Here is an 18,215-nt window from a genome sequence, read left to right on the forward strand (position 1 = left end):
ACCTTCATCATCTTCATCCAGTCCGCAGATCTATTAATGATCCACGGCCATGTTTTTGCTATTAGCAGGAAATGGCCCAACTAAACTCAGATAGCAGGAGATTCTGGAGGGAAAGATCTGCCCCTGACACTAGCACAAAGAGACAAGTGTGACTGACTCACAAACAGAGCAGGAGAGTGTGTAGAGACACACACTCGGACAATTTGAACAAAAAAAAAATACATTTTAAGAAGACAGGTGTTTAAGAGCAAATGGAGCTGCATAGGAGATGGACAAGGCCTGGTTTGCATGAACCACAGCTTGCTCCTTCTATATTTAGCATAGGGACCACAGATTGTAGCAAATGCTTCAGGGCCTTGTGTTCAGACTGGCAAGAACTGCTGCCATCCATTTCAGTGCCCGGGGCCAGGCACGATCCCTGGCCATGCCAGCACAAGGGAGGGGTGACACGAACATGTATGAGTGTAGACTTACTTCACCCATGTGCAGAGTTGATTAGATTCTGCTGGAGCAGATGCCTTCAGAGCAGAGCACCGGATGCAGCACAGACAAGACATTCAGGACGATTCCAAAAGAGACAGGAGCCATCACTCTACCCGTCCAACTCCTTACAGGTGGATTCCCAGTTCCTGTTCGTTTCTCCTTCCCTGTAGCTTTTGAAAAGGGCAGAACTTCACCATCGACTGCTGAAGGAAGAAAAAAAGAGAACCTCATCTCTCTGGACAGGATTGACATTCAGTCCAAATGTCAAAACTTGCTGAAATCATTTCTGAATCTTCCTGTTTGCACTCTAACCTTTGCCATCTCCACCACCTCCAGTACTGCTGGTGACAAGTGATGAAAGAACAACTCTTCAAAGTCTTCCCAAGGTGCAACAAAACTCAAAAAGAAATAGAGTATCTGCCATGTGTCTAAGGCTTGAATCTGAAATCTCATTTTACAGGACGTATCTGTGGTCGGTTTCCTCCTCTGACCGTGCAGCTTGTACAAACCTATCTCTGAAGTCTGCAGACGACCCTTAAGTTTGTACTCCGGCATGAAGTGTCAGCTTAGAACCTCACAAAGATAGGTGTGCGTCTCCACAAATCATTTCCAGGTAACCAAACAGCTGGACTCCAAACACGTTAAAAGACAGTTGTAAAAGGAGAATCAGTAAAAAATAAAAAAGTTTTTACGTGTTTTTTTCTACTTTGTCATTTTAGGAATTATGTTGATAATTTTAAAGTAAAACAATGTCATCAATTGTGGGGAAATCAAACAGTAAAATGCAAAAAAATAAAATGCTTTGGATTCCTGATACTCCAGCCTCACTGAGAAACTTCGAACCCTTTTAGATACAGTGCTGCGACTACATTTGTTTAAGAAATATTGGTCAATATTTTTCATTTAGGAATCCTATTATGAATAAGTCAACTATTATAGGGATTCATTAATCAGAACTTATATCAAAGTGCATATATTGATTTAAAAGTCTTCTTACTTCCTTCTAAACCTTTAAAAAAAAAAGGGCAACAATTAGAATTTAAAGAAGTTCACTTTACCTTTTTCAATCTTCCATCCGGCTCTGCAGAAACTGCTCCCAAAATTCCTATTAAAATGTTTACAGCTGCACATTATGTGGCCTCGAACCCATCCCAGCTTTCAAAATAAAACACCTTTGAGTAAAAATCTTTTATTCAGACAGGAAACACATTTAACATTCGAAGATGTTTAATTCAAGAAGTTTACTACAAAAAAAAAGATCATTTGTACATATAAAAAATAGAAGAGACAAATAAGAAAATGCTGAAAACAGTAGGAGGTGGTTTGTGGGGATCTCTCTGAAGCAGAAGCAGGATCCACTGGTGAAGGTTGGGGCAAGCAGGCATCTCACATTGGGTAGTTGAGCACCACGTCTTGTTTTGCCAGCTCCAACAACATGGGGTCGTCGAAGAATTTACTGATACTCACATCTTCGCTTAGACCCTTAAGATCAACACAAACATTAGTCGATCAAATAAAAATGATTGTCTTGAAAAAAAAAAGGATGCACCGTGGACTCACCTTGCGTCTTCGGGTCTTGATCATGAACTCTCGGGCCAGATGGGGGGCAGGCTGGGGCTCCAGAGGCCTGATCACGATACTCTTGTCCAGGGGGTCTCCGGGTACGATCTACAACAAAAACCACCGGCGAGTTCAGCAGCTGACAACAATTAGAAATGATCTAACACGCAACACTTCAAAGTTCAAAACCCAACAAGCTGAGTGGACATTTCTAGAAGCAGCGTCAAGCTTTTATTTAAAACATGATTCAGCTGCAGGCCTGTCCTGCTGCTACTGAGTCAGGAGGGCGTCCATCAACGTGATGGAATGAGCACGCACTGTCACTCCTTCAATTGTGACCAGCACAGCAACAACGCCACCGTCGCCGGTTGAGTTAGGAGTTCAGGAACGCCCCCGAAGATCCACTAAATCCACCCATTCAAGTGGACTTTCACAGATTTCATCTTCATAAATAGAAAATAAATTCTGTACTTGGCATGGGGAGCGAAACGGAGGATTTGTGAGGAATGTTTGTATCAGACGAGAACCTGGAGAAGAAAAGATGCTCCAAGCCTCAGGGAGAGATTTAAACTGGAGGGAGGAGACGGGGAATCAATGGTGCAGCTGAAGCCCAATCAACAGATGGATGAGCTCTGTTAAGGACAGCAACTCAACACGGCTTTAAGCGTGTCGATAATGCCAGCACACGATCAAACTAATTAGAGAGACGCTGAATCACCTCGAGTTTAATGGGGCAAAAACCGAGATCTCCCGTGTGGGTCCTAATATCAGGGGTCGTGTGAGTTAATATCCTTTCTCTGCCAGACGAAGAAGAGACCCAGAGTGTCGAATGAATCAGGAAGAACCTCTGTGACTACACTTTAGGCTATAGCCACGTTCTTCAGGTTTTTGGGTCGTCCAACCCAAAAACACTCTTTCCCTCCCCACTTTGGAATTAAGCAGTGAGCTTGTGGCCCATTCAGTGCATTTCTATGTCACAAATAAGATCGTTTTCAAATCAAAACAATTTGAATAAAAACATACTCAGAAATGCCATTTTAAGCCTAATTTTCTTTATAAATGCCCTCCATCAAAAACACAACCTTCAGTGAAGTGGGTCTTTAAAGGGAGCACAGGTAGTTCTCTTGAGGTTCGTGCAGCCACCCTAAGGGATGTCATCAAAATGGAACATACTATTGTTGTGTGTTAATCGTGTCAACGAGTCTTTGTGAGGATAATGCTCACGTACAGGCGATGCTGTCATACGATGTCCTTACGCCACTCTCGTCGTTAAAGGAGCGCGTCCTGGCTCCTTACAAATCGCGCGAGGGCGTGCATGCAAGTGCCGGTAGGACGCCCACAGAAACTAGATTCTGATTGTCTAATATTCTAAATTCAGGCTGCATGCAAAGAGCACGAACGTATCCCAAAACAGGCGAACAGGCTCCCTGTGCACTGTTTGTGGGGGTTGAAAAAAATGTACATTAACATTATCTCGCTCCTGTGCGCCCCGTACAGACAACCCATATCAACCCATAAAGGTGGTTGTGACTAAGGAATTAAACAGTTCTTAGTGAAAAGATGTTCTTTGTTTTTGGTACATAATTCCAGGAAAGTCACAAAAGTGAGATTTTCTCAGATTACAAGGCAGAAAATGCTAAACTCAAAGTCCAAATCAGACTTGGAAAACTAAAAAACAAATAAGTCAGACTTCAGTACAACAACAAATCTGTCATTGCTGTTTTTCATTAAATATGCATGTCCTCATTTGATTATTATAGCTATGATCGATCTGTTTTCTAGTGTTTGTACGCATTAATAATTCAGTCGTAGATTTTTTTTTTTCTGGAGCTTGGTTTGTCAACTCTCCAGGATAAAATATTCATTTAGATGACATGAAATGTCGTGTGCACGGCCTTCTCTGCGCCCCACAGATGACTGAGTTTTCAGGGAAGTATTAATCGTCCTTAAGTGGAATTAGTTTTCACCGACACAGCTCTGCTGAGCACCGTAACAAACACGTGTCACACTGAGACAGACATGATACTTTGGAAGTCGTGACTCAAAACTGCTGCGCTCGGCATCAGAGCAGCTCGGCGAGAATGAAAGACAAGTTTGAAATGCAAAAGAGGACTGTTTTTATGAGTTTGAAAGTGAACCAGGACCAACTAAAGTATGGAAATGTCCAGGAACTTTCTGCTTAAAGACCCAATCGGGTGAAAATTGTGTTCCTGTGGCACTTTTCTGACGATGGAGGACATATTCGAATAAAATTTAAGCTCAAAATTGCATTTCTGAGAATTTCTTGAACAAGGGATAGACAGAAAATGCCGTTTGAAAAAGATTGTATGACGTAGAAAATACACTGGGAGGGTTGCAAGCTCCCTGCTGCAAGCTCCCTGCTGCAAGCTCCCTGCTGCAAGCTCCCTGCTGCAAGCTCCCTGCTGCAAGCTCCCTGCTGCAAGCTCCCTGCTGCAAGCTCCCTGCTGCAAGCTCCCTGCTGCAAGCTCCCTGCTGCAAGCTCCCTGCTGCAAGCTCCCTGCTGCAAGCTCCCTGCTGCAAGCTCCCTGCTGCAAGCTCCCTGCTGCAAGCTCCCTGCTGCAAGCTCCCTGCTGCAAGCTCCCTGCTGCAAGCTCCCTGCTGCAAGCTCCCTGCTGCAAGCTCCCTGCTGCAAGCTCCCTGCTGCAAGCTCCCTGCTGCAAGCTCCCTGCTGCAAGCTCCCTGCTGCAAGCTCTCAGCAACGGGGAGGTGAAAAGAGGGCGAGGTTTCTCCACGGTAACGGTCCCGCCCACAATTCAGAGGTGAATTTGTCATGAAATACTGCTGCTCTGCAGCAATTATGTCATAATCATGATTAAAAAATCACTGGGGACATTGAAAATAAATCAAAAGACGGACGATCGGAGCGGATTTTTAAACTTTTCTTACCCTTTAGTCTCTTGTTTAAACTCTCAAAGTTCAAAGCTTCATAGAACTTTAAGTCCAATTTTTCTAGATTAGAACCAAACATCGGGTCACGATGAAAGATTTTTGTAAATTTGATTGGAGTTGTCTTAGCCAACTAGCCAATTAGGACGCAGAAAAAAACTGCAAAATTTGCATTTAAAAACATCTGACATCAGCATTTTCCAGAGAGGGTTGGGGTCCATCAGGTTACCTGCCAGTGGTGGAACACAGACAAAGCAAAAGCCTGGCCCTGCGTGTGAGTGCGGAGGTCCGTCTCAAAGCCAAACGAGTCGATGGCGGGAATAAAAGCCTTAATCGTGTAAAGAGGGGAGCCGGGAATCGGAGCATCTTGGGTGACGTGGCCCCTAAGAGAGGACAAACAGAGCAAGTCAAAACAGATAGTAATAAAGAAGAATTATTTTGTAACTTCAAGTGACTTTGATCAGCTCTCCAGGGTTAAAGGGCCGACCTTCTTCGAGCCAACACTGTGTAGACTGCCGAAACACAGTCTGCTGGAGCCTGAACCTCCACAAAGTAGTACGGCTCCATCAGCCTCGGCGTCGCCTGAAAACACAACAAACTTTCTTACGTAAGGCTGACGATGCTAAAGAGCTAAAGAGGAGGAGGACAAAGGCAAAAAACAGCAACATCCAGTTGTAGGAAGCTTCAGTCCGAGCTCACCATGAGAAAGGCAGAGTACACCACTCTCCTGGCTGTGGGGATGACCTGACCTCCTCCTCTGTGCAGAGGCTCCTGAGCGATCACAGCATCCAGGATCTTAAACTTGACATTCCTGATGGCTGAGAGCATCACAAAGACAAACGAGTTCATTTCAGCTTTGCTTGTCTGTGGAGGAAGTTCAAACACAAAGACATGACTTACGTTCATCACACAGGGGGCCCTCCCTGGTTCCCCACTGAAACCCCTGAACGATGCTGTCTTTAACCGAGCCGAGCAGCGCCTTGTCCACCTAAAAAAAAAAACAAAAAAACAACGTTTTTGTTTAAAAGTACAGCTTTTAATGATTAGAGCTTCAATTAACACCCAGTTAAATAAATCTTATGTCTCAATCTCAGCCGTTGGAACAATCAATTTTAGGTTTGGAGTAAATAAAAGACATACAATTACATCAAATAAAAACTCTGCAGATAGCAGAAAAAAAACAGCATATGTGCAGATTTGGCTCCAGATTATTTCTTTGCTGTTCCGACTAAAGCAAACAATAACGTTTTATTATAATCCAGTGTTTACGCAGACAAAGTACATCCACATTATGTCAGCTCTATCTGCTTTCTGCAGCAGATTGAGCTCATTCAGACAAGCAATTAGAAAATATAACAAGACAGCAACAACATCTGTGTTTTCTCTGAGTTTCCCGATGGTTTGTAGCTGTGTGGAGTTTCTTCCACAATCAAGAGCTTCAACGACTTTACTTGGAGTCAAGTTAACAGATCCATCGCCAAATTGAAATTTTCCACTGCCCCCTTTTTCTGGCATTTATTGGCACATAAACAAACGGCTGTCCAGCACTTATTTTTCTTATGGCGTCGGTTTCTGCCGCCTAAAATGTTCCTCCTGAGACGGACCGGCTGGTGACATTTCCTCTTCTGCATGAGCCGCTGTATTGACCTGCTGAATCAATACAAGCTGGAAAAAAAGGCTAATTTGCCCCAACAGCTGCACAACAACAGACCCCGCTAAAATCCTTTAACGAGAATGAGCTGTAGCTAAAGAGCTCCATGGTTTCATATAAAAAAATGCAACTTTTATGTCATCTTTTATGTTATGAGTTCTCATTTGTTCTTTAAAGTAGATTTAAATCGGAAACCTTCACATGAATTTATGGTTTAGAGCAACGGCCCCCAGGCCAGGGGACCGTTCCTGTTTCGTGGGACAGCTGGTATCAGACTGGAAAGAAAGAAAAAAAAAAAAAAAACACCCAACCTACATATTTTCTGTTTTATTTATAATTTTATTCTGAGGGAAGTTTTACTGAAAACTGCTGGACTCTCCCCACCACATCCAACAGATTCTAGGCACATGTCAAGTAGCAGTACTTTATTAAAGCCGCTGCCCCCACCGCTAAATAGAAACCCCCCAGCTAGCAAAGTCAAAAAATAAAAAACGTATTTGGAAAGTTTCTTTTGGCAGAAAGGAGATGACTTCAAAATAAAAGCAAGCTGCCTTTACCAGACAAAAACCAGTTGTCTTTCCTGCATAATATTCTCCAAACGGCTGTCTTCTAATGTTAGAAAGATGCTAATAAAATTGCTAATACGGTGGATTCACATTTACGTATATATTAAGAAAAAATTGCCAGTTGTAGTGACCGTTTTTTCTTTTATTCTTGCATTTATCCCTTGCACCTTAAAAGCCGGATGAGGTTGAAGGCTACAGCATCACATTTTAAATCTAATTTAATTTTTAAATCAGCTGTAGATAGATTTTCACCCTCAAAGGTTAAGAAAACTGGAGCTTTAAAAGACCGATACGTGAAAATATTATATGAGACGGCAAAACTGTGCCATGGCCTGGAAAAGGCTGCACACCACTGATTAAGGGTTAAAAACAGATTTGCTCAGATAAAAAAAAAGACATTTGTTGCTGCTCTTGGATCAGATAGAACCTGCAGTTCAAACCAGCAGCCAGCGGGCGTCGTACCTCTGACGGCAGCGTGTCGTCCACGAGAATGTTGGGTCCTGTTGTGTCCGGTCCAAAGGCCCAGATGGACCTTGCAGCCAGCAGATCCCAGTCGTACTTTGTCTGGAAAAACTCCCCCAGCTTTTTCCTGTGGCGAAGAAACAGTACAAACGCTCGTTGGGAGGAGACGTGCACAGTGTGCAAGCTGGAACATTAAGGAGATTGGCTGAATGGAGGGGCAGAGGGGTTAATGGGAGAGAAGGGGTGGTGTGTGAAGTGTGTCGCTCCTGTAGCCCTGCTGCTGCAGGTTGGTCCTGCTGGGTCCAGATGGCCTCTCAGACAGGAAGCCTGTCTGCAGCATCCAAGCATGCAAGAGGGATGGGAAATTCATGCAGGCTCTTAGTGCATAATTCAATTACCGAGGGGAGGGGCTGATCAATATGCCAAGGTGAGTTTTCATAAGGACAGATTTTTCATGACACGTTGGAGGGCTTTCCCTTTCCTGCACTTCTGCAGAAATTAATTTAGAAACTCATGATTACTTTGATAATTGATTTAATGAATAAAAATATGGCTGTCACCTCCATGTGCCATTTCCAAATGAGACTCATCAGAAAGTACAGACCTACAGATCTGAGAGCAATGTCCACATCCAATAATTAGTCCATTGAAAAAGCCTTTTAACTCTACCTTCTTCCATGACTAAATTTAATTAAAGAGACAAATCTTATTTAACCCAGCAAAAGGGAAATGATGGATAAATGAATGTGCTGACATCAAAGTAACAGGCAAATTTACCATAAAGGCACATTATGTGGCTTGTGTTTAATTAAGAAGTGACTGATGGAGGCGTCTTCACATTCCTACCTGTTCCACGTGATCTGCACCACTTCGTTCTCGATGTCCTCCGCGAGTCCCTTCTCCAAGGGCTCTGCAATCATGGTGATCTTGTTCCTGTCAATCACATCACACAGATGTCACTCAGCCTGCAGAGGCTCGGAGCCAGGGGGAAGGACAGAGAGACGAAGACTTCGGACAGCGAGAGGAGTCCAGACTAAGCGCTCCAACACACAAATGAACGCTTCAAACGAGCCCGGAACAGAGCTGAATATAAACATGTCATGTTGAGCCATACTTTTTGTTTGGCGTCTCGGCAAAGCACTTCAGAGACGATGTCTCCACAACGGTTTCACAGAACGTGACGACCGGGTCTGCAACCTGTGAGCAAACACAGCAGATGTACAAGTTGTTCCACAACATTAACACAACAGCATTACATCCTTCAGACTTTTTCCAGCTAGTTTACTTCTGGAGTTCTTAAGCCTTTCACATCCGAGCTTTAACTCCAGTACTGACATTCCTTAGACCACTGTAACTCTTCGACCGCAATTAACGGAAATTTAGAGAATTCTGAAGCGAAGATAAGCAGCCTTGCATCAATATGCAACACTTTACGTTACAACTCCACAAAGGCGATGGGAAACGCCGCTTTTCTACGCACCGGAATCAGTTGACACTCGTAGATTGGCAAGTTCTGGTATGTCAACGAGTGTGTGTTGTTTAAGTGACATCTCTAGTGTTAGAGTCCAAATCCGCTCATCTTTTTTTTATCTTTTTTTAAAAGCATTTGCAGTGGTTTTTTAATCATGATTGTGACGTTTTTAGCCCAAATAAAAAAACCTGTCGTTTTCTGGAACATAGTTTCTGCAGAGCGGCAGTAGTTGACAAAATTGGAACTATCCAGCCGTACAGTTTTAAGCCTTATGCCAACCCGGAAAATGAAGACCTAAATGAATCTATTTGGCAAGTGGATGCATCAGAATGGAGCAGAGCTTGTGGCCCGCCCAGTGAATTTTGCCCAGTGAATTTTGCCCAGTGATTACCATCTTTTTCAAACAGCATTTTTTCGTATCTTCCTGATTAACGATTTGAAGAAAATACCCAAAAATTGAATTTTGAGCTTCATTTGCTTTACATATGTCCTTCATCGTCAGAAAAATGCCACAAGAACGTGTTAAAAACACAGTTTTCATCAGAGTAGGTCTTTAAAGAGTTAACAAAGTTTAAAGCAGGTGTTAATTTCCTTACTTTAATGTCGATCTCAGAGTACATCTTCCTCAGGTCGTGCATCACACAGTCCAGGTACAGCTCTCCAGTTCCTAGGATAACATGCTCTCCAGACTCTTCCACCTGGAACACAACCAGGTGGTGTTTTAGCTGTTCAGCAGCGAATGAACCAAAAACATGTCAGACTCACCTTTGTGGTCAGGGAAGGGTAGCTCTTGTTGACCTTCCTCAGGCCGTCCAACATTTTCGGCAGCTCTGACGGGTTCACCGGCTCCACTGCGATCTTGATAACCGATGCTGTGTTGAACTTTAATGGCCTGAAGATTTGAGCCTGGCAGAGGGAGGTAAATCAGCAAAAACTTGATATGGCTGAAACCTTTGAAGACCCACAGTGATATTTTCTGTTGACCTCTCACCTCTTCGTTCCCTCTGGGTTCTGTGATTGTGGCCGTCTTCACGATCGGCTGGTCACAGCCTTCGATAAGCACCCAGTTTCCTGCTGGCACTCGATTCACCTCAATTTGGTACCTGTAAAGGTGTCAGACGTTACCATTTCTTACGCAACACTCAGGTTGCGGATTTCCAAACAAAATTCAGTAAACGTGGAAGCAAACCTGGCCACAGAGATCCAGAGGCGGCCGACGGTGCAGACGGAAGAGTCCTCCTCATCCTCCAGAGAATAGTTCTCCCCCAAAACTTTAACGGGCTGACCTGCCTGAATGGTACCACTCAGAACACGCCCGAATGCGTGAAACTGCACCCCGTCCTCAGTGCTGTACATTTTAGTGGTGTGGCACATGAGAGGACCCTAATTCAGAAGCAAGAAGGGACAGAAGATTGTAAAATCATTTACTTGTTGTTGGGAATTACCTTTAAAACAGCTGGGGGGTTCAGAGGATAGCTTTTTTTCTACTCACATCAGGGTCACATTCTGCCATGGCCTCCCCCAGGTCTGAATCCAGGCCTCCAGTGTAGGTGTGCTCTATCTTAATCCTAGCGCCCTCTTGTGGTGATGGGACATGTTGCACACACATGTCCACAAAACCTGCCAGAGAACAGCAGAACAACTTTTTAATGTGACCTTTCACCTCCGTACCAATATCTAGGGCTGTGGATCCCTACAAAAGAAAAAAATAAACATGTTTTACAGTTTGACTTGTTTTTTTTTCATCTTTAGTGGAAATACCCAAAAAAAGTCCCGCATTTTAGGTGAACGCATTTCGGTTACAGCGTGTCCGCCATGCAAGCAGACGTCACACATTTGATCACCAGATTTCATAATATTCTTCATCAAATATTCATTATATTTTTATTCAAATTGTCAACTACATTCAAAACAAATTGGGTTTTTTTTTAATATTATTTTAGTAAACTGAACTTCAGTCTCGTTTTTTTATCTACAAAAAACACGATAGTTTTCCTTTAAAAATGAGAACTTTCCCCAACCCTTTATATTCTAATTTTATTTACTTCCAGTGACAGTAGCACACACGGTTTGTTTAGTTTATATAATTAAAATACAACTTTATTTTACATTTTATGAGCGACATTGCCTGCAGAACATTTTAAAATACTTTACTACGGTATGTTTATAAGGATCACATATTAATAATCTTGAATATTGTTTTTATTCTGGAACAGATCACACATATCTAAAGTTTTCTGATATCTTTACAGCCCTAAACACTTCTCTCAGAGGTAGTCTACATAAAATCGACTGTATTTATCTACAGATGAGAGAAAAGCCCACCGGTGAATTCTCCAAAGAAGCGGTTACAGACCAGCCTCAGCAGAGGTCTGATGTTCAGCTTCAGTTCCTCCTTCGACAGGTGGATCCCCAGCTCATCCAGAACTCGGGGCAGGGATGTGTCCACATCCCCGACAACCTACAGCAAAGAGGATTTGGGAAAGGATTACACACTCGGCACTGAGCTGGTTGTGATGCCTTCATCTGAGGAGGAAAGAAAAAAAAACGAAAAAGGCAAGATGTGTCGAACCTGTGAGAGGATCTTGTAGAGAGGCTCCAGGATAAACTCCACAAAGCTGCGCTGAGAGTTACTGCTGGGAGCTTTCTTAGTGAACTTACGACTGAAAAGAGAAGAGGAAATGAATCGAGGATGTCTTTCTCTGTGCTGAAGTCAACCAAATCTGGTTACTGACGTTTTGGGATTGAAGTAAATGTCTCCCCAGAGTCTCTTGGCAAATTCATTATAGTTGATATCTCCTACAAGCATAAGAGCAGGTGTTAGCTGACAGTGTGGGAGCTGCACTATTAATGATGGGTTTATAGTACATCATCTAACCGTGTGTGTCAGAGTAGATCTTCGCAAAGGATCCGAGAGTGAAGCAAATGCTGTACTGAGAGCTGGCGAAGCAGACATTTCCAAGGAGGGGAGACACCACCAGGTTCTCGTCTGTGGAGTACGTACTGAAAGAGAAGAGAATGGATAACAAGAAAAAACAAAAACAAAAGGCCCGTTATCAAGCTAGTTACAACCATCCTTATTGTTATTTATTCTTTAACAGCAAGAATAAAATCCACTTAACGGGGCAGTAGCGATTAGTGGACTTGAACAATTACCTGAGCAAACCGTTGACCTCATCCACAATGTGACGAAGTTTATAATATGCATCTGTAGGAGGCAATTTGAGCTCCACGATGAGACGATCCACCTTGTTGATGCAGATGGTGATGGCCATGCGCTCCTGAACGGCGTGTTTGATCAGACGCTCTGTGTTCAGCATCACCTGAAACGAAAAACATCCATGAAAAATAAAATACAAACGTCCTCCAAATCCCAAATTAACAGACAACACTAACGAGAACATTAAGTATGAAATGTTTTTCATACAAAGAAATTTACCCTTTGCCTGAAGGAGAAACCAAATATCATGAAATCACACTACTGATGTTTGCCAATGATTCAGTGAACTAATAATAAACAGTAATTTATTGTATGCAATCATAAATGCAAAACATTTCAACTAAAAAACCAACTGCAATATTTTTATGAAATACTTTAATATGAACAGAGAACAAGGAAATTTCTCTTAAAATATCATGCACATTTTTGCCAACATAGATATAAAGGCAACATTGATCCTTTTCCACCAGAACATCAATGGGGACCTTTCTGTGTGGAGTTTGCATGTTCTCCCCGTGCATGCATGTGTTTTCTCCGGGGTCTCTGGCTTCCTCCCACTGTCCAAAAACCTGCTTTATAGGTTAATTGGTTAATCTAAATTGTCCCTAGGTGTGAGTGTGAGAGTGAATGGGTATGTGTTTGTGGACATTCTACCCTGCAACAGACTGCCAACCTGTCCAGGGCGCCCCCCTGCCTTCGCCCACAAGTGGCCGGGATAGGCTCCGGCAGCCCCGTGACCCCGAAAGGGACAAAACGGAATAGAAAATGAATGAATGAATGAATTTCTTGTTTATTTACAAAAATGTTTTGTTTTGTTTTTAATTCCAGTTGGTTTAATAATTTGATTTCCTGTTTTTATGTTTGTATAAACTTCAACTTTAACAAAAAAGCTGTTAGAACAGTTGAAACATTTTCTCTTTTGAAACTTTAATGGATTCCTTTGCTTTTTTTATTTTTGCTTAACCTGATTTACATTGTTGTTTTTATAGTAATTTGGAGTTTTGTTCATTTCCCTGGCAAATGTGAAAATGGTCTTTTGGACACAGTGGGGAGTTTTGCATTTGGTATTTTGTATGTGCAATATTTGTTAATGAAGTTAAAACAAAAATTTTAAAAACTTTGTAACTTCCTATTTGTCAAAAAAGTTTGATATTAATTATTAGAGCGGAAAAAAGGCAATAATGCGGAATCTGGACATCTTGGAGTGTAAGGGAAAAAGAGACAGTAATATGGATCATACTCCCTCTGCTGCATCGATGAAGAGGACAACACCGTCTGAGATCCTCATGCTTGCTGTGACCTCGTCAGAGAAGTTCACGTGACCTTAGATGAAAACACAAAGTTGGATTTTTTGGTTGTCTTCCTGACAAAGGGCTCACATGTAAAACAAAGTTAGGCTAAAATGCAACACCTGGAGTATCCATGATGTTGAACAAATAGGATTTTCCTCTGGAGTCGGGCAGGACCATCGTGACAGGAGTGCTTTTGATGCCAACTCCTCTCTGTAGGAAAAAAGTTCCAGACGGAGGGGAGACATGAAACGAAATATAAACCAAATCATTTAACTTTCTTCTGCTGTGCATATATTTCCATTTCATAACTCACCTCTTGCTCTGTAAAGAGGATGTCTGTGTACCGGAGCTTAAAACATAGAAAATCACGTTAACCTCAAACCATTCAAGTCGCAATTCAGTAGAATCATTTTCACATTTTTTTGTAAAATAAAGGAAAAACGTACATCTACATCATCCCTCTTCCGGATTTCTGGGTGTGTCTGCTCAATCAGACAATCTACAAAACAAGTCTAAAAGGAAGAAATGGGTTTGTTAGATTTCTCTGAGGCAAACACAAAATGTAAACTCACAGAGTTTAAAGTCAGAAGCCTCTGTGAGGCAGCGCGGTCTAACCTTGCCATGATGAAGGTGACCACAGAGTGTGACATTTCGGATCAGCTCGGGACCATCCATTAGATCTGCAAGAAATCTGCAAAAATGGGGAGGAAAGAGAAAATATCTTTAAGTACAACAAATATAAACTATCATGAAGACAAAAAAGAGAGAAAAAATATGCAACGTCTTTAACTTAGCAGGAACATTAGGAATCCATTGAGATTCTTCAGAAGAAACTCACTCCATGTCGTAAACTGTTGCAGGCAGCTCCTGTTCCATCAGAGCAAAACGCCTGTGCTTCACCGGCTTGATGATGGGCTCTAGAAAGAACAAAAAGACAAAAATGTTCTTGTGTTAAAGAGTTGCAATAAAATGCAGAGCTCCTGTTTTCCAGCTATGAAGAAGTAGTTTCAGACTTGATCAGAATCAGATGTTGCATACCAATCAGGGATCGGATATTTAACCATTATTTTGATTAGCACTATATATTTTAAGCTTATTATTTCAACTAAATGCTCTTCTAGAAGTCTGCATATCACGAAAGGATCACAACGTTTTGTTGCCGTGAAACACAGCAAAATACAACAAAGGTTTGAGTAGGAGGTGCACAAAGACAGTTCGTTAAGTTAGCAAAATATTCACAGATTTGGAGTTTGAGCTCAATGACTTTTAATAAACGTTTAAAACTGAGAGCTAATGTCTCTATTGGTTCACAGAACCATGACAAACAACTACCTGCAAGGGCGTTTAAAAATATTGGGGATTTTTTAAATGTGCCCTTTAATGAGAATTCAACGGAGAGACGACTGCTAAGGGAGCGTCTCCAAAGTGCAAGCTGCAGGAGAAGGTGATCAACAAAACAACAAAAACTCCATAATCTGTCAAAAACAACCAAAACGAAATGACTGTTACGTGGGTATGGATCATGAATACACATCATTATTTTAATGCTGAAATAATGATTTTGGAAGAAAGCCGTTCCTCATTTTTAGGATATTTTAATGGATATGAATCGCATCAGATCAAAAATGTTCATCTGCTCGGAAGCAGATGCTGAATCTACGGTCCCCAAACTTAATCATTTAACCAATTATTACCTATTTTTAATAATAAACAGTTAACTATTTTTTAACTTATTATTTAGTTATTTTTTTCTAGTTGATATTTGCATTTTTTTGCTTGATTGTTCAAGCTACTTCACAAAACTGCTCTATTCAAGTGTTACTACAAAAAAATTGGGGGCAACCGGGATTTGTTTATTATTATTATTTTATTTTTTATGTTATACAAAACTATTTGATCAGCAGATTCTCAAAATAAAAAGACTCAGAATCAGAACAGGGTCAAACAAATAACCTTATCTGAACATCCCTAGGAAAAATGTCAGCTATAAAGAAATATTAGGAGTTGATGATTTGACACAATTTGTGAATAGAGCCCAAAGTTTTTTATTACTATCCCTGAGCTGAAAGTCAAAGGTTCACTTTACCTGTTAAGGGTTGTGTGTCTTCCTCTTGGACAATAGTTTCCACCTCTGGCCCATAAACCTCTTCTGCAGTCGGATAATACTTCTTATCCTCATGGAGGACCACCTCCATGCCTGGGGTATCATCCTCAGCATCTGCAGGCTCATCTTCATCATCATCATCACGCTGTAGAAGCAGATGCACAAATGAATGCTCAGGAAACCTATACATTTCACAAAACTAAGAGGGAAAGCCAAAGAAACCTCATCTAGATCTCTGTCCTCTGCCTCCACGTCATCTTCATCATCATCAGAATCCAGCTCTGGACCGATGTAGTTCCCAAACTCGTCATACAGATCAGCCTCCATCTTCAAATATCTAAACAATTACAAAGAAACACTAAAACATGTATGTAACAACAACAAAATGGGTTAAAAGTTTTGAAAGCAATAGGAAACCCTAATTTGTCAGACTAGTTAGTACGTAGCAGTGATCGTAGCGTTTTAAAGCTTGAAAACTCTCAATGGGTAATTAAAAAAATAGAACGTATCTTTTTAAAGGTTTAACATCTCCAACTGTATTTCAAATATTTGCAAAATACGTTTATTTTTTATTTTCACTTAAAAATAAAAAAATAAAAACATTATGAACCGGTTGTGGCCACAACAGCTAATGCTAATAAGACCGCAATTTGAACATTTAAGCGACTCCTGCATTTAGATTATGAAAAAAGTCAATCAATTGATGAAAAGTTTCGGATTTTATCGTCTTTGCGAAAGTTTATTGAGCTTTCTCGATCCACGCAACAAAAAACAAGTAACCAAACTAGCTAGCTAGCGTACAAATGAATGGATCAACGTCTGAGATACGTCACACCGTAGACAAAGACATAATTTGCTGAGACCACACATAAAGCTGACTGCACTTACCTTTATTTAAGGATAAAACTACTGCAAAATATTTATACAGCACAAAATAAAACCCTGTTCTGAAATTAGGATAAATTATTGTTCGGTTAGCGCCATGCGCATGACAAACTACTGCCGCTTTTCTTCTTCTACTAACACGTCACAACACTTGAGGATCGCGTACGCCCCCTAGCGTATGGATGTTTTCAAGCGCCAAACCAACAGATCCAATCAATCAAACCTACTCCTTTTGTAACTTTACTAGTGTTATAATATGCCGCTGATAATGCAGAAATCTGAGAATGTAAAACGCAAACATGCTTTGAAAATGTAGATGTTGCACTTGCAGCCACTGTGTGCAACAAGGAACTTGTGTTTGGTTGAATATTTTTTAACACTCCTTGGTAATGAATTCTTGAGTGCTGAGCCTTTTATTAGCCCTTTAATCTTTGCCAGATTTGAAATAATTTAAAATATAAATTCCTTGGAGTTATTATTGATGGCAAACTAAGCTGGAAAGCACGTGTTAGATATGTAACTCATGTGACATATTTGTAACTTATTTTAGCATATTTTTATTACTGGATTGAAGTATGAAAAACAGGAATTCAAATTATTTACAAAGCTAGCTTGATCACAAATACAATGTATTAGGCCTTTAGGCTATAGTCAAAAGAACTCAAACTTTGTGATTTGGCAGAATACACTGCAGCTCAAATATGTCCAATGTTCAAAGCAGAAAAAGAATTAATAACAAAAATGATACAAAATATTGCAAACAGGTCAAAAATTACACATTATTCATATACCATTGGCTGCATGTGTGACGGGTAAATCACCCCTCCAGCAGTCTACTGAGTCTAGGTCTCATGCTCAGGTCTCGCGGAAGGCAGATCGTGTGAGGGGGCCGGATGCGTCTCTGGAGAAGCGATTGTCCCTTCTTGCAGATCTCCCTATGCGGGGAGATTCAATGAACTGCGGATTTGCATGTTCTTTGCGTGGTTTATTCATACTTCTTCCATGGTTTTAACGTGGTTCCTTCGTGATACATCTGTGAAAGTCTTCTGCAGAGACTACAACTTTTAGTGGCAAAGACCACAACTTGTCTTACTTTTTCCACGTATATTCACACATGACATATAAAAACTGGTCTTATGTGAATAAACATGGAAAAAGTAAGAGAAGATGTGATTCTTTGTGAGAAAATTTCACAGCTCTATCATGATTTTCACCTTTGGACAATGTGCAAATTGTACTTAGCGGCAGTGGGACACAACCTTAAGCCAAACAACATTCAATTGCTACTACGATTGTCTCTTATCTGACACTTTGGTCACTTCCAGAAAATATTTCGCAAAGTCCTTCTTTATAATCATTCTTCCTCCATTCCTCTTTCCATCCACGAAGGAAGAAAAAAAGCTCAAACCTGCTTCCAGTCTTTAAGCTGTGGTCTCTTTCTATCTTTGTCTTCAACATACAGGATGTCCACCTTGCTTCTTTCATGTCAATCAACTCCCTACTTTTCCATATAAAATTCCCAATGTTCAACTTCCCTACTAAGTCCTTGATCCTTCACTCCTGCCTGTCATTTTCTATCAACCACCCCTTTCGTCTCTTCTTTAACTAACAGTC

At 41.2% G+C, this 18,215-nt stretch overlaps 1 protein-coding gene across 2 annotated transcripts; it reads right to left on the reverse strand.

The window, feature by feature from the left end:
- Window positions 1-1,656: 1,656 nt before the first annotated feature.
- eftud2 (elongation factor Tu GTP binding domain containing 2) lies at window positions 1,657-16,758 on the reverse strand. 2 transcript variants are annotated; one of them, XM_004071270.4, is made up of 28 exons: window positions 16,605-16,758; window positions 15,939-16,053; window positions 15,699-15,861; window positions 14,451-14,529; window positions 14,228-14,303; window positions 14,059-14,124; window positions 13,926-13,961; window positions 13,732-13,822; window positions 13,561-13,643; window positions 12,257-12,423; window positions 11,979-12,103; window positions 11,836-11,899; window positions 11,673-11,763; window positions 11,426-11,561; window positions 10,593-10,720; window positions 10,290-10,483; window positions 10,092-10,203; window positions 9,866-10,006; window positions 9,697-9,798; window positions 8,744-8,826; window positions 8,476-8,562; window positions 7,630-7,756; window positions 5,851-5,938; window positions 5,650-5,768; window positions 5,438-5,532; window positions 5,180-5,333; window positions 2,044-2,151; window positions 1,657-1,965 (listed from the first exon to the last, which is right to left on the reverse strand). In XM_004071270.4, exons 2-28 carry the CDS (start codon window positions 16,041-16,043, stop codon window positions 1,870-1,872), a joined length of 2,916 nt encoding a protein of 971 aa, XP_004071318.1. In that variant the 5' UTR covers window positions 16,044-16,053; window positions 16,605-16,758; the 3' UTR covers window positions 1,657-1,869. The 2 variants fall into 2 exon arrangements, with proteins under 2 accessions (XP_004071318.1, XP_020560779.1); XM_020705120.2 differs by having other exon boundaries at window positions 15,939-16,074; window positions 16,605-16,742.
- Between the last annotated feature and the right edge of the window lie 1,457 nt (window positions 16,759-18,215).

The sequence above is a fragment of the Oryzias latipes genome, chromosome 8 (assembly GCF_002234675.1).
Source record: "Oryzias latipes chromosome 8, ASM223467v1".
NCBI classification, from domain to species: domain Eukaryota; kingdom Metazoa; phylum Chordata; class Actinopteri; order Beloniformes; family Adrianichthyidae; genus Oryzias; species Oryzias latipes.